At 49.2% G+C, this 23,793-nt stretch overlaps 1 protein-coding gene across 4 annotated transcripts in view; it reads right to left on the bottom strand.

Moving 5' to 3' along the window:
• Positions 1–414: 414 nt before the first annotated feature.
• Positions 415–23,793, bottom strand: part of TMEM164 (transmembrane protein 164) — a 145,143-nt gene continuing 121,764 nt past the window's right edge. For 2 of the 4 annotated variants that reach the window (XM_012727216.1, XM_012727215.1), the window contains 2 exons: positions 5,199–5,299; positions 415–3,575 (listed from right to left, as the gene is read on the bottom strand). In XM_012727216.1, coding sequence (XP_012582670.1) covers positions 3,369–3,575; positions 5,199–5,299 — 308 coding nt within the window. In that variant the 3' untranslated portion in view covers positions 415–3,368. The remainder of the gene's footprint in view (positions 3,576–5,198; positions 5,300–23,793) is intronic. The other 2 variants (XM_012727214.1, XM_012727213.1) reach the window with 1 other exon arrangement.

Here is a 23,793-nt window from a genome sequence, read left to right as displayed (position 1 = left end):
AAACCAGCACTGGCCTCCCATCCTAAATGGATGCTCAACTGAGCTCTGCTCTTCTCCCTACTTTCCCGTCAGTAGAAACCACTAAGAAAATATTCTTCTGAAGCAGACAGATGGTTCTAGATCAATGTACATAAACAGGGAAATCTTTTGGGCAGAGGGAGGGGGAAGAAGGGTCACCCGGACTCTACCACAAGCACAAAGAGGCCTGTGACACCTTGTGGTCTGTCAGGGGTGTGCCTACTCCAACAAATACTGAATTGTCAATGAGCACGGATAGCAAAACTTTGACAGAGAGTCAGGGGAATGGTGATGTGATATTTAGACCAGATGGTGAAGAGCGCTAACCGTCCCGTGATCCTTACCACCCTACAAGCTGCTGAATGCTAAGGAGCCTGAGGAGAAAGGCTGACGTGGGATGACTATGTCTGTGGATTCCACGCAAGCTGATGGGACATGTCACTGTGACTCCAGGAGGAAGGTGGGCATGGTCATCTTTGGTGTACAGAACAGACACTTGGTGGGGCCCTGCAAGCGGGCATGGCCACCTCTGCTATTCTGAGCTGGCACTGTGAGCTGGTCAGCTGAACAGATGGATCCTGTTGGCTCAGATCCTTGGCTGATACTACCTGGGGGCCCGAGGGAGTGCTCCTTTCCCTTCCTGGGACTGTTTTCAAGGAAACCATCCACTCCTACAAGCGCACTCCAGATACACACTGTGCTCCCACACGCTGGCAGACGTCATGTGGAAATTTGGCCAGGGCGTCTGAGGAACTGCCTTGGAACTGACTGAAAGCCAGGGAAGGAGTTAGGAAGCCAGGGCCCACTGGTACGGGGGCCACCCTCCTAGGTAGGCTGCCGTAGTCAGGTCAGGTTACCTCTCCACATGAACCTGGCTCATGGCACAGACCTGTTCAGATGCCCGCTACTCTCCAACACCGCGAGCACACACCGTGACTCCTCCTAAGGCACAGGGATGGGGCCACCTGCCTGTTTCTGAGTCACCGTGGGTGGCAGATGCCCTGCCGCTCCCCTTCATGGTCCCCTTCTCCTGAGAGCTCTGGCCTGGCCACACCAAGCACATGGCTTTTGCTTCTCCTGTGAGCAGCAGCAAGTACCAGCCAGACGTGGGGTGCTGAGCTCTAGCTAGGGCCAAGGCAAGTCTTTTGAGACATGCCAGTGTGGGGAAAGCTCAGGCTGATGGAACCCCTGCCATGTCACAGAGATGGGGTAGAAGACAGCTGCTGAGTCACTGTGCCACTCTGGCATCAGGCCCCTGCCCGGGCTGCTGGCCCCCAGCTGAGGGGCACATCACTGGCCTGTGGCATCTCCGTGTGTGGGAAGGGAGAGGACAAGCCCTGGGGCCTCCTCAGGTGGCCTATTCCAAACTTCCCTTTTGTAAAGAAGCCAAGGGCAGGAGAGACCACGTACAGTTCCTGATCCACTGTGGGGATTCCTCCAGATTCCCACAGGAGGCTGCCTGCGGGTGGACAGGACAAATTCAGCCACTCAAGAGGTCCCCCTTCCTAAGGGCAACTGTGGGGTGAGAGGCACTAAGAACAGCTTGGCCAAGCCCTGAAAGGCAGCTCCAAGTGAAGGTTGCACATGGCCAGGAAGTGCTGTGGACAGAGAGTGCTCAGCGTTCTGGCTCCTGCTTCCCCAGAGGTGGACAGCCTCACTGCCCGCAGGTCTCTAGGACAGGGCAGTCCCTCCCAAGGTTGTGTCTCTGGGTCTCAGTTTGCCTGGTGTTACTTCCCAGCAATGTTGCCACCTCCTGTAGGGACTCTGGCTAAAATCATGACCGTGAGCCACTGCAGCAACACTTAGGTCTAATACAGCAGTAACACTGCTAATACTGGAACAGGTCCGGGGCAACCAGGTGCGCAGGTGGCAAACGGGAAGGGAGGCCCATGGCAGGAAGTCACTGAGCCCTCTTTACTGTCCATAAGCAAATCTGTTCTAAGAGCCAACAAGATGCAGCAGATGTCTTGGCCTGCCACACGGCTGAGGCCTGCATGTGACTAAACTCCCCTCCTCAAGTCTTCCAGGCACAGCGCTCGAATCCGTACCCATGGAGAACTGCTACCTCGGTGCCTGCCTTTTTTAATCTAGACATGGTCTTTGGGGGGTGGAGGGAGGGCGGCTGAGCTCATCAGCACTGAGCCTGCCCACAGAGACCACAGCCCGCCTGAAGGAAAACAATACTGGCAGGCTACATCTGCCTGAACCTAGGCTGCAGACAGATCAACTGTGGATGAAGTGGCTCTCAGGAGCTGCTCTGGAATCAGGCTTCGATAACAAGGATTGTACAAACTCAAGCATCCAAAACTAAACATGTCTACAAATCAAAGGAAAGAAAAAACAACCAGAAACCAAACCAAACCAAACCAAAACAAAACAAAACAATACAGCCAGCAACCCTAAGTCCATTCCTTGCAGCTGCCGTTTGAGAGAGAACTTTGAAAGGTTACTCCCGACTGAAGTGACATCTATCATTGACATGAAACCAAAATGGAACATATGATTCCAATTATAGTTTGTCAAGTTACCACTTCTGTTGATTAATTTCTACACTCATCCTGATCAGGATATGTGTCAGTTCTCAGCTGGCACAGGCAGCATCTACCCGGGTTCCTGCCCAGTATTAATTGTGCACATTTGAACTTGGTTCCCTTTGGATTTGCCATGGTAACTGCTCTCCCACCCCCTGAGGAGAATGCAGCCTTGGGCAGGGAATGCCCCCACCTCCTTCCCCAGGCAGCATCCTGGAGGGAGTGGCTGCTTGGCCGCTTGCTTTGAGTCATGGGACACCAGTGGGAAGAATCTGGCCAGTTCTATTTTGGCCATGAGCTAGGAAATCCCTTGGCCTTCCACTTGCTGCTGGTATAGAAACAAGGCCTCAGGCCCCTTAAATTGGGGGCTGGGCTGGAGACAAAAGGGGACCCCAGCATGAGCCTGGAGGTCCCTGGCAGTGGAGGATGAAATACAACCCAATCGTATTGCATCGATGCCAAAAGAATGACTGTTGTCCCTTCCTCCTCAACCAGCTGTTGTGAAAGCACCAGCAAGCAGAATGTAAGAGACACTGACTACCATCTCCCCAGGTAAGGCCACTGGGAACAGAGAGAAGGAGACAAAGGGGAGGAGGAAAAATCTAGCCCTCAGAACTGCACCCCAGGCTCAAGGAGATGTCCTGGGAGAAGAGCTAGGGAAAGAAGAATAGTTGAAGGAAGAGACAGAGAGAAGGAAAGAAGAAATACACCAAATATCCTATTGCCCTCTCCCATGATTTCATCAAGAACTGGGTGTTCCTCCAAGTCAAGTCAGGACTTGTTTCCTCAGGGAGAAAAAAAAAAAAAAAACAAGCACCTTCAGTCTATTTTCTTGGCTGGAAGCCGGAGCAAATCTAGCAGATATTTACACAAGGGCCCAGCCATGTATGAGAACAGGATGACCAGCTTCCCGTGGGTCATGGTCATGAGAGTCTGGTGTCCCGAGGCCCAGATGCGATACCAGGGGCCGTAGAATGGGTCTGAGATGGCCGGACACAGCATGTTGTTCAAATTCACTTCGGTGACCTGCAGGGACAAGGGAGGTAGAGTGAGCGTTCACCATCCTTGGGCTTTCTCTGGCTTCTGCCAGTTCAGCCGTCTCTACCTAACGGGAACTAGACAAGGAGGGATTGGCAAATCCCCACCTGTTCATCAAGGGATTTTTCTCCCCGAGGTTTCCTGAGCAGGCCGAGGTTAGTGCCTTCTGAAGTGATACGGTGGTGGGGGTGGGGCAGTCATCCAGTGGGAAGGCCGTTGGCGTTTGCTCAGTCTTGTCTTCTGAGGGGGCTCAAAGCCCATCTTCATTCCTAAACGTGGAGTATGTGCCTAGTTCTTGGAGCGGTGTTATGGGCTAAAAGAGTGGCCAGTGGCCTATTCCCTGCCTCTATAACTGGTGACCAATCAAGTCAGACTACTGATCAGTCTAACTATATCTGACTTCAGACTGAATGGTGCTCCCCAGGTCTTCCCCACCATGAGGAGATCTGAGGGCTGGAGAGAATGGGGTTGAGTCCGCAGAGAAGATTTCATGAGGGAAGTGGCACCTGAATGGACTCATGGAGGATGGGAGGGCGTCATGGCGATGAATGGGTGAGCACAGCTTCCTTATGGGAGGTGTGGCCACAACCAGGCCCGGCGGTAGGCTGAGCATGGTATGTATGGTGTGACATGAGGATAACAGTTGCCCTGGAATCAAAGGATCCCAGTGGAGAGCAGTGAGGATAAGGGTGAGGAGGTCACACGGCTTCCTCTTAGAGCACAGGAGCCATTCACGCCATTGGCAAGGAACTAAATTACTCCCCAGCCAAACCAGAGCACAGCAGCATGCCGGGGGCAGGAAGAGAAAGTGACTGTCTCTACACAGGTGCTAGTGACATCAGTTACATGCCTTCATCCTGCTTGGTCACACCAGGCTGCGCATGGCTAAGGCTACATTCACGCTGCTGCGACACGAAACCGGACATGCCACTCCCGCCCCAAGGACGGCCACAGACCCGCCTTCCAGAACCCTTCGCGCCTATTCACATACAAAACGAGTTCTCACCACCTCTAGGGAGCTTGGGGACTTTGTCTCATGGCAAATAGGTGAGGTGACTCGGAGCAGTGGCGGACCTTTGCTTCCTGACGACCCCAACCACAGCCCAAGCTTTTTTAGACACTGCCAACAATAAACACCCACACACTCGGCAATCTTGGGCAAATACTGAGTCCAGCCAACCTCTGCTCTCCAGGCAGCTCTGAACACCCCAGAATTCCATGAATCCCCAATACCATACTGGTCACAAAGCTCAGGGCCGGGAAACAGGCCCAGAATGAACCTGAGCTCAGAAGCTTCTCCCAGGCCCAAGGCCGGGGTAGGGTCCTACCTCCCCGTGGGGACCACAGCAAACCAATGTCCGAGCCAACTGGCCATGGGGGAAGGGCACCCTTGCTCCCCCAGAGATGAAAGAAACAGTCATTACTGAAGGATTCCAAAACTCTTTGGAGAGGCCAAGGCTATGGACCATAAATCATCAACCCAGACACAACAACCAGACATCCTGGCCTTTGGCATCTTGTATTTTCAAAACAAAACGATACACCAGCGCCAACCAGGATTATCGAGATTTATGGAGAGCTCCAAACAGAGGGGAATAGAACCAAACTTACCAGGCCCAGGATCTGCAAGATGCTGAAGTGGTAAAAGAACATGAGGCCAGTCGAGAGCAGGGCCCACTGGAAACTGCGGAGAGGCTCTGGGGTGTAAGCACCTGCAGGAAGAAAGGAGAAGGTGAGCTTGTGACCCCTTGGGTAACCCACCTCTCCTCGGTCCCAAGAGGGTACAGGTGCCTAGGCCACAGGGCCACCTGCTGCCTACATCCCTTTGGTGCCGGCGACAGAGCCTCAACACAGGGCCCGCTGGTTAACTGGCTAGAGACTCAGTCAGCACTTCTGGCCTCTATTCTGCCACAGACTCACTGGGGACATTAAAAAGGGATCTGTTTGATTAGAAAAGAAATACATGCTCATTAAAGGTGATTTAGAAAATGTGAAAAGCAGAAGCAAGGAAAAGGAAGAGACATGCCTGGCACGCCACTACTCGAAGGGAAGCACAGCTAGTGCATGCTGTGTCTCCTCGGTCCCATTTTCTCTGTCTCAGGAGCTACTGTCTTTCCTTTCTTTAACATTTACATTTTCTCAAATTTTTATTAATTTGCCAGTTATGCACATTACCATATGTTTGAGGTACACCTCTGCAGATGCGCTCGCGATACTCACCCTGTGCCAAAGCTCCCATGCAAACGCCCCCATCCCTTGGTTCGCTACCTTCTCCTCCCTCTCCCCTGTGTCTTCTTAAATTCATAACTGGGATCTGACTGGATGCATATCTATGGTAGTATCTATGTATTTCTGTATACCCATAACTCCCACATTCGTTTTCATCATTTCCAACTTTTTCTAAAGGCAAACGCCTCTGAGGAATATGGAAGTAAGGGATGGTAGTGGAGAATGTTAACTCTGACATCACACAGATCTGGTTCAAATTTGTGTCCGAACATGTCCTGCTTGTATGAGCCTGGAAATGTTGGAACATCTGGATCTCGGTTTACTCGTCTGTAAAATGGAATTATAGTTCTGCCTGCTTCTTAGCTGGTCATGAGTGAAGGAAAGTACCATGACAGCACTCAGTAGGGGCATGACATAAGTGCCCCTTACTCATCAGCATTGTTCACATAGCTAAAGCTTGTACCGCTCCCCAACAACAAAAGGACCCCCTCCCCACAAAGCAACAATGGCCCCTGCTCCTTCTACCTGCCTCAGGAAGTGCCAGTTCCAGCTGGCACAAGTGCATTTATTGCTGGCAGACTAGGAGCGGTGTTGGGTGTCATGGGTATCACTGTGAATGGGACTCAGGCGAGGGGTCCCTAAAGGATCTTGAGAACCGTCTACAACAAGCAGGTAGGTGGCAACATCATGTTCTGGGAGGGTTTTTCCTTAACTCAGTCTTTCACCGACTCATCCATTCATCATTATTAGGCCTCTGATCCCTGTGCCATGCTTCGGGGCTAGGGAAATAAAGAAGCTAGGCTCTCTGCAGCCTCAGACTCACAGCCGGCAGGGGAGGCCGACAAGCCAGACAAATCAGCAAAACCTCACGAGACTGGTGCGAAGACCGACATTTCTATACCACATTATGGGATTACAGGGCAGTTACCAGCTTGGGGAAGGGAGCGGGGAGCAGGAGGAGCTCTGCAGTGGAGGCGCATGAAGCAAAGCTCTGAAGGGCCAAGGAGACTTAGGGAGGAACCTAGGAATTCCAGAGCAGCAGCTGGCATGAAGGTAAACATGTGTGGGAACAACACTACCCAGAGAACCTGGAGTTCGAGGGGGACATGAGAGAGAGCATGATGGATTGCTGAGTATGAATAAGATTCAGAGACTGGCAGGACACTCCTGTTCTATGCCAGGGCACAGTGACTTAGGCACCATGCTGAGGACTTTGGGCCTCCTCCAATACTACAGGTTCAAGAGACCAAACATACGTCGCAGGCAGGTAACTAGGAGCAGGGGAGTGGCCAGGGCCTAAGAGCCGGGTATTGGCCCCTGGAAAGCCCACGCCCCTTCTCAAAAGCAACTACAACTCAGCTCCATCCAGTCATTCATTGCCCTGTAGAGACCTGGGCCCAGAGCTGCCAGTTGTTTGTTTTCCACTTTTACAAGAGAAGGCAGAAGAATAAACTTTCATGCAGAATTGCCTGCTTTTTAAGTGTTGGCAAATTCAAAACGTTTAAGAATACTCAGTGCACCAAGGAGAATCCGTCTTTTGTGTAGATATCGGCCCATGGGTGGTGAGCCACATAGCACCTCTAGTGGAAGGCCCGAGCAGGACAGTGATGAGAGCAGATGTGTGATGGAGGAAGAGCGGCCTGGCCAGTGGGTAGCAGACCTGGGCGCACAGACTCAGGGCAGGGAGACTGAGCAGTACACTACTGCAGGGCCCTAAGACAAGACAACGGCCTTTGAGGGAAACAGGGGGGTGGGCAAAAGAAAAAATAAATCAGCAGGACATGGTGGGACATTGGGTGTTGGAGAGGAAAGGTGAGGAAGGATCTAGAAAGACTCCCAGAGGTCACGTGTGTTGATGGTGCCATTTATTGCAGTGGAGAAGACAGGAAAAGTCAGACTGTCATAGGTAGTAGAGAAGTGATGGGGCCAGTTGAGGTATGTTGAAATGGAGGTGTCTGTGGAAGATCCAAGTGGAAGTGTCTCTCACGGGGGGTGGATGCAGTCTGGGAAACGCAGCATGATGGTTGAGTGTGGGCACTGGGGCCCAGCAGATGCAGGTTTTCAAGTCCTGGCTCTATCTCTGGCTCTGTCACTCGGCAACTTCAGGGCCTTGGGAAAGTCACAGTATCTCTTGAACTCAGTCTCACTCATCCATAAAATGGATTGCCACTGTCTGCTTCCCTGGGTTGCTGGATAGATGGGATGGGGGAATTTTCTTAGCTCATGATTATTGTGCTATATCTCAGATTTAAGAAATTGTATTGAATCACAAACTCAGAGAGAGACAAGGTGAGGGGATGAACATCCAGATGTAGGCGTCATCAGCACGTAATAGTAACAAAGGTCACAGAAGATATAGGACCAAAGAGAGGAAAAAGGCTGGATGCACAATGCCACGAGCTCCATGTGGCAGTGTGGTGGGGGTGAGGAGAGAAGACGGGGGCAATAGGAGACTGAAGCCCATTGGAGCCAGTCTTCCACTTAATGGAGTAACTGAGGCTGGGAGGCAATGCCAAAGTCATAAAAAGATTGCCCTGGGCTCTCAAGACACTGCCAGGAGACTCAGTCCTGAACGTTCCCATTACTACTTGTCCAGGCCTCATCGCCCCCTGTCATGCCCTCTCCTTCTTTGTTCATCTAGCGGAGAGCACCTCAGGGTTAAGGACCGTGGGGAAATGGTCTCTGTGTTCTTAACAGTGACCAGAGCGCCCGGTTTGTGGAAGGCAATGGGCTATGAACTTGTACTTTGTGTCCTTTCTCTTCTGCGGAATGAGTGGTCACTGAGCCACTCACAATCATGGGAAGAGAGATCGAAGGACCTGGTGGAGGCTGGGGCTTAGGTTGGGTGTCCTGCTCTCCTGAGCCATTCCTGCCGGTGTCCTTCCCTCCAGCCTCCGCTCGGCTCCCCCTGGTGGCAGGTGGGCAGTAGCGACAGGCCCTGTGGGCCAGGTAGAAGCTGCGGGGAAAGGGAAGCCGGGGAAGGGGCCCTAGCCAGGAGGCAGCTCTGCAGTCACAGACTTGGGGAAAGCAGGGAGGAGGCCTTGACCTGGGGCAACCATCTGTCCTCCTGTTCCTCCCCTACCGGCTGCCCTCAAGCCCAACCTTGCTGTGCCCTACGCTATAGGGGAGAAGGCGCACCAGACTCTGCCCCGGCCAGGACTGCCAGCGCCCTCACTTGCCCCAGCCTGCACGTTAGTACCATGCATTCTGCATTGCAACATCCATCAGCCCCCTTTTAGCACTCTGAAGCGCCTCTTCAGCTCCAGCTGAAGACACTGATCAATCACTGCCTGGGAAAATGAATGGCACAGACTTTCTAGAAAACCCTAAAACTACAACTGTTTAGCTCAATATTACTACTTAGAGGACTACCCTGAAACACCTAAAAAACTCAATCATCCACCCTTATTGACACAAAGATCTTTACACCTGTGCTGCCCATACTGTTGACAAACTGGAAACCAACCAAATGGGCGGATCGGCTGAGTAAACCACAGCAACTCAAGATTATGCAACAGACCGCAGCCATTCAAACGACAACCAGGCACACTACGTACCTGTGTGGCAAAGTCCCTGGCCAGCCCTGGCAAGTATAAAAGCCAGGACATCAAACCGTACACTGAAGGTGGAAACTGCAGCTCAGCAGTTCAGAGCAAGAGCCTCTGGTCAGAAAACCTTGGGCTGAATCCTGTCTCTGCCACTGCTATCGGGGTGGCCTGAGGAAAGTTGCGCTGCCCCTCTGAGTCCACTGTCCCACACAGACTGGAGGTTGTGCCTCCAGAGGCTGCCTAGTGGAGTAAGAGATACAGAAAAGTAAATACCGCAGCTCGGCTGGCACACAGATGGCAGCTGCTATTTTTGTCATGGCAACCACAACCACCTCATAAAAGACTGGAAAATCTCATAAAAGACTGGAGAAGATGGGGACTCTGGTAAAGAGGCGATATTCTCTCTGAAAGAGGACTCTGACTCTGCTCTCCCCTGCCCTTTCACTCCTGTTAGTTCTTTTCACTGCAAAAATGAGCAAACCCTCAATTTTCCTGAAAAATTAAAAAGGGACACACCCCTGAGAATCGGTGACCTCGTCTGCATAGACACCTCGTCTGCATAGACACATCGCTCTCTGTTTTCTGTATACCTGGATTTGGCCCTGGGGATAATCCCAATGAAAACCAGTTTTCTTTTAAAGGAAATTAGAAACGTAAGCCCTTTTAGAAAAATTAAACACATAAAACATTTTTTTCCTACGTTCAGGAAAAAAATGTGACATTTTCTACTAGCATCTTCTATCCCGGGAGGATATAAGTATTTCAGCTCTGAAGGTAGGAGGAAACTGGTATAATAGCTTTCTCTGAAATCGATTTTTGCCAGAAGGAAGCTTTATGAGTGTTGGGAAAGAAGTCAACTGTGCCACCAGCTGCAAAGCCCTGTCCCTGGAGGCCTCCCCGGGGCCTCTGTCGCATACTCCGGTCCCACCCAGGGAGGACTTACACCAAGGAGATGAGACCGGGCACGGTGGCGACCCGGTCTCCAATCATCTTCTTGCTCCCTTCGCTTGCTCACTTCTACATGTTACCTGTTCATTCGCCGTCAGCCCAGTGCTGAGTGGGCACCAGACTCGGGACTCTGGGGCCAGAGGGGCAACGGCAGCCTGCACCCGGAGCGCTATCCCTCAGCAGCTGACACCTGAACAGTGCACAGGTCCGTAAGGAAAGCCCAGGAAGTAGTGGGGGCACTGGACAAGAAGCTGGAAGATGTGATAGCTGAGGTGGGCTCTAGAAAGCAGGTGGAGCTGGGGTGGGAGCTGAAGAAAGCGGGGGTCCCAGGCCGACGATACCACCTGCGAAGGCCTGGAGGCAGGAGCCGCATGCTGCTGGCAGGCGGTCATAAGCAGGTCTGTCTGTCTTACTGGAGCGTGAAGTGGGAGCAGACATGGGTGAGAGGTGAAGCTGGAGACACAGCAGGCACAGATCACGAAGAGCCCTGTCTGCCATGCCAGGGAAATTGGCTTTTATCCTACACCATGAGGAGAGGAGGGGAAGGGTTTCAAGTGGGGGTGGGAGGAAAGGTCAGCCCCATGTTTTGGCCAACTAGACAGTTCTGGCAGAAGATGATGGATGGAAAAGGAAAGAATGAAGGCTGGTTCGATATTCCTGCGGTGCCATGAAGGAAAAGTCTAGAGTGACTCCCAAGCTGATGACTTCAGTAACCCAGAAAAGTTGATTTAGGGGAGAGATGAGTTCCGCTTGGGCCACACTGACACTGAATGCTTATAGGCGTTTCAGCAGTCATCTCCAACAGGCAAGGGTGTCCAGGTCTAGAGCTCAGGGGTTAGAGATGGCCTGCAACAGACCTGGAGGTACAGAAAAGCTCGGTGAAGAATTCACAGAATGAGACTAGAGGACCCAGGAAACAGCCTGGGAAACAGTAGCAGCTTTTACAAGTAGGTCCATAACAAGAGCCTGAAGATAAGATTAAAGGTTACCACTAATCCATACTGGCAATTTATATTTAAATCAATTAAAATTAAATAAAATTAGAAATTTGGTTCCTTGGTCACACCAGCCACATTTCAAGGGCTCAGTAACCACATGTGGTTAATGACTACAGTGCTGGACAAGGTTGCGCCAGAACTTCATTCCATCAACATCATCATTTGTCATCGTCCTCGTCATCATCCTCCTCCTCATTGAAGCAAATTCCCCTGGGCGTTTGCTCCCTGGTGAGGCACAGTTAAGAAAAGCATTTCCGCTGGGGTTTGCAACTGCATGCTGATCACCACTAATCTTTGCTATAGCAATACCAAGAAAGTAGCCATGCAAGAGTAGGGTGGTAAAAGGTAGAGAAGAGTTTTCCAGGTCTACAAGGTAAGGAAAGGAACTCCAGAACAAGGAACAGGATATGCAAAGTCACAGAGAAGTCATTAGCTTAATTGCCAATTGCCAGGAATGTCGATCACCACTCTGAATGTCCCCTTCATTCTTTTGCTTCTGCCTGACTTACCTCTCCTCACAAGCAACCTGCTTCATCTCTAGACCTCTAAAGGCTTTCTCCTTTGGCCCATATAGGTACAAGAGATAACTTCTTTCTCGGCATTCCTGTTTCCAGACCACTGGCCCTGCTTTCTCCCACAAACCCCACAAGAACACACTGTACCATCCAATAATCCTGCCTTCTACAGTCACGTGGCTCATTGTCCACGGTATTACTAGAAGATGTCAGTATCTGACTGATAGCGCCCACTCCAAAACCAGGCTTGTAGTTCTTCACATTTTAACATATGCCTAGGTGAACCTTCCAGCAGTCGCCTGACCTTTCAATTCCACAGCCTTTCAGTCTACTGAATCTCGGTCATTCATTCTCCTGGTCGTGCCTAAGGCCTTCTAGTGATAGATGTCTGCAGCCCTCCCTAGCCCCCAGTCAAACATTTCCTCTTAATCACCACTTCTATCCTTTTAACCTTTTCCCTCTAACCCCGTCCCAACACTTCTTTGACCTCAGCAGGATCTGATTCTTTGGTCCTGCCATCGTTTGGACACTCCTCTTGGCTCCTTCCTTCCTCCTTAAATCGATGGCCCATCATTCTAATTAGTTCTGGCGTACCCCTTCAACACGACTGCTACTCTCAAAGGCATGTCAGTCTTGAATAAAAACCAGCCATGGCTAAATTCCAAACCCCTCCTCCTCTCTGCTGGCACATACACAGCTGAATAAGGTGGGAGAAAAATCATGCTGACTGTCTCACTTCAAACTTGTGACCTCAAAAAACCTCAAGTGCATCTTTCATGTTGTCAAACAATCACACTGCACTGCTCATTCTCACACTTAGGCCACAATTTAACATCTCCTCTCTTCTCAGATGTTCAATACATCTTTCCCACCATTCTCAAACAATGACCTCTATTTCCACTTCGCTATAAATAGGGTATCAGACAAAAGCTCCCACAATTTCTCATAATGACACTAACCATCTATCTATATCAGTGACCAGTACTCTCTCTTCACCCCTGTTATCTCAGGGATTCAGCCTTCCCTACCGTATCAAGACCCCGCTCACTCTCACCTATGCAATTATCACTCCAGCCACTATTTCCCCTTTCTCTTATGTCAACAATTTCTTCTTGCCTAGCTTATTCCCATTAGCACATAAACTAAACATACTAAAATAGCTCCATTCTAAAATAAACACTTAGCCTCATATCCGCCTGCAACCACTTTGCTCCTCTGTTCCCCCTCACAGCCAAACTCCTTGAAAAGAACCATCAATACTGGTTCTGTCCAATATGGCAGCTACTTGTCATGTGCGACCACTGAGCACTTGAGATCTGGCTGGTTTAAAGAGGGATGAGCTGTTAGTGTAAAATGCACACTGGATTTGAAAGGGGATAAAATAGCCTAGTAATTATTTTATATTGATCATACTGAGGTGATAATATTTTTGTATACTGGGTTAAGTAAGATACAAGTATATATTATTAAAGTTAATTTTACCTGTTGCTTTTACCCCTTTTAATGTGACCTTTGGGGTAACATTGGTGTGGCTCAAGTATTTTTTTAAAGAGATTTATTTATTCACACAGAACTGGGGAACAGGCCAGAGGTGCAGGGGCGGTGAGAGGATTCACCAGAGACAGAGTGGGGAGCAGGATAGGCAGATCGATGAAGTACACTGCTGAGGGGAGCAAGGGCGGGTCAGGGAGAGGTCTGCCGCCCTGTGGATCACCTCCGGGGTGGGCGGGGATTGAACTCATGCTGAAGTGGCTTTAGCTTCTCAGTGCTGTGCTTCAACCTGCTGCGCCATCAGGAAGGGCCCAGGCTCACATATTTTTACCAAGCAGCACTTGTCTACACTCCCTGTCTACACTTCCTCTCTTCCCATTATTTCTTAAATCCGCTCATCAGCCTTCTCCCCTTCCCAACAGCTCCTGTTCAGGTCACACATGAACTTTTCACTGCTAAATCGAATGGTCTCCTCCTACATGTCTTTCATTCTGAGACCATCCTCTGCTTGCCTCTGGGACACTGCTCTCCCTTGACAGTGCTCCTCTTTCTCGCGCTTGCTTCTCCTCAGTCTTTTACTACTTCGTCCTCTTCTCTCCAACTTAGTGATAATGGAGAAGATCAGAACCTTTTTCTCTTCTCTATATACAGAAGATCCCTGATTTACAATAGTTTGACTTAGTTTTTCAACTTTATGGTGGCGTGAAATTGCTCTGCATTCAGTAGGAATCATACTTCAAATGTTGAATTTCAATATCTGCCAGCTTAGAGATACTTGCTTGTGATTCTGGGCAGCGACAATGAGCCCCAGCTACCATCAACCACACACATGAGGACAAACAATCAGGTCTCTACTGTGGGCAGTGTCATCAGCATCTTCACCTTCCATTTCCTTTGTAAGTATGCAACTCTATGGTAAGTTGAGGAAAAGTTATATTTTCATCCCCAGGTGACTTCAACCAAAACTGCGGCTTGAATATGATCTACATGCTAATGACACCAGAACTGATAACTCAAGATGACCAAGGCTTCAAATACTCACAACATCTAGACTTGGGGATCTAGGGGCCCTCTCACTCTTAAACCTAAATTTCTGGTCTTGGCTCCTGTACTAGGTCACTACAGTACTGCTCCCAGTGAACCACACACTCCCCTGCACCCACGTTCTTAAATATTCCTCTCCCAGATGAATCGCACGCTATCTCCCCAACATGGCTCAGCCAAATAGTTTGCACTGGGCACTGTCGTAAAGCTGCAACCAGGGACCTAGTAAGTATTTGTGACCCACAGCTTGCCCTCCTGGAATGCTGCCCCGAGACCCTCATACCATGAAAGGCCATGTGGATAGCGAGACCCATTCATCACAGCTGTTTCAGCTGGACCCAGTTAGGACCAGTAGGAAAATGCCATAGTCAGCCCAGGATGCCATAGCAAATGCCATATACTGAGTGGCTTAAACAACAGACATTATTTCCTCACAATTCTGGAGGCTAAGGAGCCATGGTCAAGGTGCTGGCAGATTCAGGGTCCTGTGAGAGCCTATTTCTTGGTTTCACACATAGCCACATTCTTCTGCAGCATCCACACACGGGAAGGGGTGAGGGAGATCTCTGGCCTCTTCTTGTAAGGGCACTAAGCCCATTTACAGGGATCTCACCAACCCCTAATTACCTCTCAAAGACCCCACCTCCAATTGCTATCACATAGAGTTATGAGTTCAACCTATGAATTTTGGAGGGGACACAAACATTCAGTCCATACCAGAGAACATCCCAGTCAATGCACACATTTGTGAGAAACAGGTCCTTGTTTTAAGCCATTAAGTTTCAAGGGTACTTGTTATATATTTATCTACCTTGCTCACAGCTTTATTCACAGCACTCAGAACAGTGCCTGACAGAGTAGGGGTTCAATAACTATTTGCTGAAAGAATGAAAAACCCTGTATGTTCAGAACTTTACACAGTTCAGTATCACCACACTCACATGGGAGGGAGGGCAAAACAGGAGCTAACAGCCAGTTCACGAGGAACTGTTTGTATGTTAGCTAGTTTGGACTTTACCAATCACCTGGAGATCTTGTTGAAAGGGAGGTTCTGACGCAGTATGCCTAGGGTGGGGCCCGACATATCTGTATTTCTCGGTAGTATCCACAGCCTTTGGTCCTCAGATCACACTTTGAACTGAAGGACCAGAGTTCAGTATCTAGCTGCAGATGGACACAAGATGAGACCAGAGGCAGGCAGACTGGTGAGGAGACTATTACCACAGACCAAGTCAAGAACAATGTGATCTGAGTTAAGAAGGAGTAATTGAGAGTGAATTTGAGAATTGGTCAACTGAAAGGATTTGGTGAGTGGTGATGTCATTCAATGGGATGGGGAATATCTGAGAAGGTGAAAGTTTGGGGCTAGGAAAGAGTGGCAGGTTTAGTTCCTCACAATTATGCCATCCCATATTTAGTGCCCTCTAAAGGAGACAACTCCATTTCCAGCTTCTGCAAGCCTTAGTTGCCCAGAAGATATATCTGTATGGCACACCGCCACAATGACCATGAACGAGGGACTCCCCAGTGTCTGTCAGTCACTGAATTCGGACCCAGTCAGGTTAGTCTTCATTCAGGTATCTGAGCAAAGCAACTGTATTCCATAATGTTTGATGTACAGGAAGTGGTGGATGGCCTGAGTTGGTTGCTCATTGGACGGTCCATCTCGCTGACTCACTATCCTGAGGGGCTGGTGATCCCACTGTGGCCAGGCTTTACCCTCCAAGTACCTCGTGAGGCTGACCCAGCCTGTAATGAGACAGTGTAAAGCGCCACTCTCATCCGTGAGGATCAGAGAATAAGTCTTCTGCCAGTAGCACGCAGAAAAGGACCCCAAGGCAAAGAATCCAAGTTTGATCTGTGCAAATAAAACTCTAGGTTTCAGTGTTGCTCTGTCAAGGAAATTCCTGACACTCCCTATACTATAGGAGCACTGCAGAAATAGGCCAGCTAAAGGAGCAGAGATGCTTTACAGAAAAAGCTATTGAGAGAGAGAACACCACTGTGTCTCATGTAAGTTGGGTAGTTAAGTATCAGTTGGATCTCTGATGAGTTTTCAGAAAAGTGGTATGGGGGTGGGGAAAAGCACAATACTTGGATCATTGGGGCAATGAGACTTAACCTGTATATCAGAATCCCTTAGGGGGTGTGAGTCACCACAGAGTTGCTGATTCCATAGGTCTGAGGCACGGCCTGGAAGCCAGAATCTAAGAATTTATGCTTCCACTGGCTCCCTTGGTCAGGCTGCTGCTGCTCCAAGGACCATACTCTTTGAGAATCCTTGTTGGCGAGAATTTGCGTAAATGCAGATTCCTGGGTCCTGCCCCAGAGACTTGACTAAGAATGTCCATATTAGTAATAAACGCCTTAGGGATTCTGATTCTAGGTTCTCTGACCATCAAGTGAGACTGACTTCATGGGAAGAGGTACCAAGAGACCTGCAGAAAGTCACTGTACAGGGGTCCCAACCCGGCCAAGGGTGCGTGAGAAGTAGAGTGCCTCAGAAACTGGTAGAATTAAGGTGGGAAATGCTAAACTTAATACCTTACTCCCACAAGGTACTCTGGAGGCCCAGTTACTTCCTCCTCAGCAGGGAAACCCCCTGAAGTCTTCAAAATCTCACCGAACCAACCTGTTTTCCAAGGTCCATCTTTTAGCCAGCTTTTCAAACTCCCCAGCTCCTGTCTCACCCACTAACCCTTCCAGAGCCTTCACAATTTGTGGAGTGACTAGTCCTTTCCCCTGGGACCTCATCTGACAAGCAGACTGGAAATGGGAAGCCAGTATTTGTGAACTTTCCCAGCATCCTAGGCAGGAGGGGCAGTGGGCTAACCTGAGGGAAGGGCAAGTGACACAACCTAGAACCAAGGTCAGTAGGATCTTGGGCTAGTTTTTAAGCTACTGTAAGTGGCCCTGGGGCTATATGCCAACCCTCATCTTCAAGATAACCTCAAACCCATTCAGGGAGAAGTTCCTGGTCCAATCAAACAACATTGGAGTTCTGACACCCTAGTGTCTGGAAATGTCCCCTAAGGGCATCTGAATCGCTTGTATTTCCAAACAACCTGTAAACCCTGCAGATGAGTCCACTGCTCCCAGATTCTGACGCAAGTGCTCCCTCTAGTGAAACAGAAAGGGATTGCCAAGCAGCCTGGAGGCAGTGCTCATTAACACTGCAGGTGCCAGGCAGCAGGGATATCCTGATCTATTATTCCCCCAGCCCCACACTCCCAACCCTCCCCTTCAGCTTGAAGACATGGAGAAACTCCTTCTAGGGACAAGGTTTCAAAGGCCTCAAAAGGCCTAAAATAAAAGACAACAGATTATGGAAGAAGCCAGTGATATTAGAACACAGTTATCAAAATATTGAAACAGATTTGAAACTGTTTTTGGCCTTCTTCACAAATGTATTTAATAATAGGATCTAGCAGGAAGTCTACCACCCAGCATAATTTCAAAGCTGTGATGAACACAAACAGGACTCTGAGCTGTGCGTCACCACTGTAATGTGACAAGAGGCCTCTGGATAGCCACTGACAGCACAGTCCCAGGCATGGCTGACGAGGCTGGTGCTGGTACACTTCTTCTAGAGGCTAGTGACAATGAGGTGACTGCTGTCCCCATCCAAGCTGACAAACCCTTTAATTCTTACTTGTACACCCCAGGTTAAGAACACCTGTCAAAATAAAAACCACCATAACAAACCTGCCCCCCTTCAAAAAAAAAATCCATGAGGATGAAGAAAGGGAGACAGACCCCAGGGAAGAGAGCTGTGTCACCAGTTCCACATGCCCTTAAAACTGAGCAGGCTCTCCCAACCCCATGGGGCTGACTGCCTCCACCCCACTAGGTCCTCAGAGACCTCTTCAGAACAAGGTCTCATCCTTCTAGCCTAACAGCAAACTTCCTTGGGGAACAGGGAACTGAAAGTTCCCCTGACTCCTTCCCTCACCCCTCCCATTATTGCTTTTAGATGTTTACTCTTCTCTCTCCTCCTTTCAAGCTTCAGCTCCTCTTCCTTTTCATGGTCACCTTGTGTCCTCCAGGCCACTATCAGATTCATCTCAGATGGGTGTCACCTGGCTTACTGCCTGTCATTTCATATTAGGCCTTTACCTGCCAACATTCTGGGTGGTTTCAACATCCATGGGGCAGGAGATGGAGGATGGGATGGCAGGAGGTGTGTTCCCATACCCCCTACCTCACAGCTTCCCAAACCTCAACTCAAGATCTGTATCCCTCCTCCACTTCATCAGCTACAGCAGGCTTCAGTCAGCTCTCCCAACCTCAGTTACAACCCCCTGACCAGGACATCCCAGAGCTCCCCCCTTCCTATACTCAGACCTGCCATGCACGCACAGACCTCTGACCCGTTGGGCCCCATCTTATCCCCAGGGAGCTCCTCCTTGTTCTTCAGCTCTCCAACATCCTTCCTCCCCTAATAGCTTGGACCCCCTTGGTCAAGCACTTGAGCTCTCATCCAGGTTCCCTCAACTCCCTGGGTGGCGGAGAGGGCAGAGGGAATTCTATCTCTGTCATATTTCTGCCTGCCCCACACTAATTCATCCCCAGAGTGTGGCCTCCAGAGATGAGGACCTAAGAAGTGGTTTGGGCTGCATCTTATCGGGCTAGTTGGCAGAGCCAGGGAATACGAGCAAGCAGAAGCCACCCTAACACCAGCAAGCTGAGTGATGGTCTCTCATGAGTGCTTTAGGTACGTTAACCCATTTACTGCCCAGGACGACCCTTCGGGGAAGTACTACTGTTACTCTTATCTAACCTAGATGAGGAAACTGAAGCTCAGAGAAGTCAAGTCCCACAGCTAGGAAGAGACAGCCCCAAGACTTGCACCAGGTAGTGTAGCTTCGTCATGGGCAGCACATGCTGTTCATTGCTGCGCCTCTCAGAAGATGTCTGTATGGGCAGCCAGGCCTGCTCATCTTCCTAACTTCTTAGTACCTCTGGTTGAGTGGAAAATAAGTTCAGGCTTGCTCTGTAGACCTGGCTGCCTTAGATCTGCTAGGTAGGATGGAAGTGTACTTAAGCGTCCAAGTCAAAACTGCAAGTTCTACCCAGAAGAAGCCTAATGGGAGGTGCTGGGTCCCTGCTCAGCTAGTAATAAAGGCACTCTCTTTCCTATGCTGCTCTTGTTCCTTGGGTGACCTGTCCTTGCTTGGCAATGTGGATAGAAAAAAAGTATAGCAGAATGAACGGGATTCTCTCCTGAACCCCCAACGTCCCTCGTTTTCTGAACTTTTAACAATATTAACTCTAGTTATGAAGCCCCAGCCTTGGATGTGTCCCTCAAGTCAGGCGACCTGCTGCTGCACTCAGGCTCATCCTCCTGAACAAAATGGGGAGACCCTAGACCACACCAGGAACATGCTCTGAAATCTGTTTGAGGCATGCCGTTCAGTGCTCCACAGCCTCACTGACCACACGCAGCTATTTCAATTTCAATTCCTTAAACACTGATAAAATTAGCAATTTCTTAGTCTCAGTTCTGCTCAGCAGTCACTTGGAGCCAGTGGCCACTGTACTGGACAGAGCAGATAAAGACTCCCGTGGTCATCACAGAGAATTCTGCTGGACAGCACAGAGAAAGCCCAGACATATCCCCACACACACTCACCATGGCAGGTACTGCTCTTATCTTTCCCCTTCTCCATCTACCATAAACGTTCCCTCCTCAGGATGTGCCACACTGTAATTCATCTGATCCCCTTTCTCTCTGGTGCCTTCAGTGTTCCCTCTCACTACTGGCATTCTTCGTAGCACCCAAACATGCCCAACCTTGGGCAGACAGGACAGGGGGAAGGAGGGAATAAGAGAAACCCCTGCTTCATTAGCACCTCTACCTTCTCCTTCCTGTCCACCCCCACATCTCCAAAGACCGTACTTGTTTTTGAAACTCTGGAACAACATGGTGCTCTTGATGAAAACTACTAGAGCAGGTCTTTGAACAACGCTGTCTCATTCAATGCCATGTTGTATTGTCTCTATGGTATCGCTTGTCTCCATGTCGCTATCCACCACTTTTCTATCAAGGGTACTGACTAAGCTGGCCCACATGCCCCAGAATATTCCAGCCAACTTCCTCTTGGGCACCTCAACCTAGATATGTTAGAAACACCTCAAATTGAAGTAAAATTCACTTTCTACCACCCCTCTCTATGCCCCTTTCATTAGTGGTACACTACCCCTCCACAACTCCCATTACTTATGCCAAATTCCTGAGGCTTAATGAACTTCACTTGCTTCCTCATTCCCATGGCATCTTAATTACAATGAACACTATCAATTATTTTCATGAATTAATTAAAATAAAAATGACCATCTGAACCTCACGCCATATCCTCAGCTCTTTAAGATGAACCGGTGTGACTACTGCCACCTAGTGGCGACATGAAGACAATTAGATACCATAGCAGCTGTAGCAATGCTCCAGGCATATTTGAAAAGTGTGAGAAGATTCAGAAAAAATATGCCTGGGCCCTCCCTGGTGGCGCCGCGGGTTAAAGCACAGCACTAAGAAGCTTAAACCACTTCCGCATGAGTTCGATTCCCGCCTGCCCCGGAAGAGATCCACATGGCGTGGCAGACCTCTCCTGACCCGCCTGCTGCTCCCCTCAGCAGTGAACTTCGTAGATCTGCCTGTTCTGCTCCCCGCTCAGTCTCTGGTGAATCCTCTCACTCTCCACATCTCTGGCCTGTACCCCAGTTCTGTATGAATAAATAAATAAATCTTAAAATATGCCTTAGGCTGCCTAGGGAAGTCACAGACAGCTCTAGAGAGGAGGTAGCACCTTTGATATAATTCATAAAGGAAGACATGGAGTTTGCCAGTTTCTAGTTTGAGTGGCTAGTGTGTATGGGCCAGGGGTGGGGCGGGGTGGGGTGGGGAAGGAGAATAAATCTGTCAGCAGATTTATTAGCATAGAGGGCAAAATAATGGGAGTTGGAGTCTAAGAGCACGGAAATGAGGTAAAAAGATAGCAAAGGTCAGATTTTAAACAGTCTTGAATGCCATGTTAAGGGGTTAAACTTTACGTCAGGAATTTTTCCAAGCAGTGCAAGAAAATCTGATCAGATTTACTCTTTTTGTAGAACAGTCGTTCTGAAGGCTGGGGGGGGGGTGGCTAGTTGGTGAGGCAGAGAGTGGGTAATTCGCGGGCAGAGAGATGAGAGCTAAAATGGAAGTAGCCCTGATGATAGAAACTGGGAGCCTGGATTGGGGGGTGGAAGGGGGGGGAGTATAGACAGAGAGTCAAATTTTCAAGAACTGTTAAGTCTGGGCCATGAGAATGTCTGAGCTGACTGGCAGAGGGAAAGAGGCAGAGCCAGTCGGTTGCCTGGGCTCCGGCACTGGATGGATGGTGACTTCTAAGACAGGAAACAAAGAGGAGCAAGTTGCACGAAGGGGCAACAAAACATTAGAAAAGTGACTGTGGACATGTTTCTTTTTAAGCACCTGTGCTACTTCTCGAGCCTGCAGTTAGATCTATATATGGAGGACACTGGATCCATGGGGAAAGCTGAGCAAAAGAGCCCAAGGGAAACAGAGAAGCAAGAGAACCAGGAGACAGGGGTGTCATGGAACCCAAAGGTGAAATATTTGGCACCTAAAAGGAGACAAATCTGCCACATGGATTCTACTGACAAGCATGCGCCCAGTGAGCTCAAGACTGGCTTTAGAATTGAGCAAGGCACAATCCTGACTGCCAGAGCCCACAAAGTCCAGTTGCAAGACAGATGGGCAATTAATAAATGACAGGGAGTAGAGCAGTGGTAAAGAAGAAGAAGAAAGAAGAACATGGATGAGGAGGAGGAGAATATCGTCATATGCCAGGCACTGTGCTGTGTACTGAATCAGTCTCTCTCGGGCACACTCACTCTCTCCAGTTGTCAGGAAATTCATGATGCATTTTTGCATGAAAAACATAGCAAAAATGTCATGGCTTTTCTGATAATTTAATTTGCCTCTCCCTCTTTTTCTCTATCTATATGCTCAACCATGCATCCATTCATCCACTCATTCAACCATCCATCCATCATCTATGTATTCATCTCTCTGCCCACTGAATCCTCATGACACCAGTAAAGGACAGTTACCATCCTCATATTGCAAATGAAGAAACAGATGCAGAGAGGATAAGGCACTAGACCAAGCCCCAGAACCATGATCTGAACCCACAGTCTGCCCTAATGCAGTGCCACATGGAAAAGGAGCATAGTGGGCGGTGAAACCTGCCAGTTTAAACTACAGTGCAGAGGTACCTAAACTGTGTAGTGCTTTGGGGAGTTGGGGGGGGGGGTCTGGGAAGGGTTAGCGGCAACCCTCTGAGAATAAAGGTTTTAAGTATCTCCAAAAATATATACAGGGTTACAACAGAAAACATGCTGAGATACCATTGTGAAAATACAATTTAAAAACCTAATCTTTTTAAATTTTAAGATAATGAGGTACACATATTTTTTTTCAAGATCACTGTTGCAATTGTAGTATGCAAAGAAAATGTCTGTGATCTACATTAATGACAGCGTGCCAAGTACTGCTATGATTTCACAACTGAAGGAAATCTCATATTTCAGTTTGAGTCAATGCAAATGAACACATGTCTGTTTTACCCACCCAAGACCTTGGGCTCTGAAAGCCTAGTGAGTGTTGTGAGGCCACTTAAGCACCAGACCATGAGTGTGAAAAACTGACCCAGTATTCAATTTATGGAAAATGTACAATAAATGTTAACTTGTAAGATGAGTAGTATTTGGAATGTGCAGTGTGTGGATGTAGCAATCACTCATTCATTCAGCCTGAATCGCATCAGGAACAAAAGAGCAAGTCCTTGCCAGGAGGCAGCACGCAGAGAGACCTGCACGGCGGAGTGGGAAGGACTGCGACGCGGGAGTTACAGAGGCCTTCCTGGAGAAGGGCGCCGCCGTTATGAGTTTTCAAACTTGTGAACATCTTTCAGACCAGCAAGCTGGGCATGGATATTGCCAGCAAAAGTCAGAGCATTTTCAAGGGCCAAGAGGCAGGGACAGCACACAGCACATCAGGGGACTCTCTGAATGTTATCACCAGAGTGTGGTATACAAAGAGAGCAGAAAGGGGAGAGGCGAGGGAAAGTGGTAGGGTAGGACCAAGTCACTCAGGGCCTCTGTGCTGCCAGCTTGCACTGGCAAATGGGGAAAAGGGGGAAACACTGAAATTTTCCAGGTACAAGCCATGGTCCTGTCTGGCTATCCAAATAGTTTTGGTAGCTACAGGAGGCACTGGTGGGGAGATCTGGGAAGGCTGAAGGTAGGAAGATGACCTAGAGTCAGCTGTCACAGTTGAGGGAAGGCACAAGTGTGGCTTCACCTACGGTATTAGCTCTCATGATGGCAGCAAGGGGATGGGTTTGAGAGAAGTTCAGGGGGTAAAAGCAGG

The sequence above is a fragment of the Condylura cristata genome, unplaced genomic scaffold (assembly GCF_000260355.1).
Source record: "Condylura cristata isolate star-nosed mole 26May11 unplaced genomic scaffold, ConCri1.0 scaffold00019, whole genome shotgun sequence".
Classification (NCBI taxonomy): domain Eukaryota; kingdom Metazoa; phylum Chordata; class Mammalia; order Eulipotyphla; family Talpidae; genus Condylura; species Condylura cristata.
Note: the sequence above shows the minus strand (reverse complement) of the source record. Positions and strands in the feature narration are given on the sequence as shown.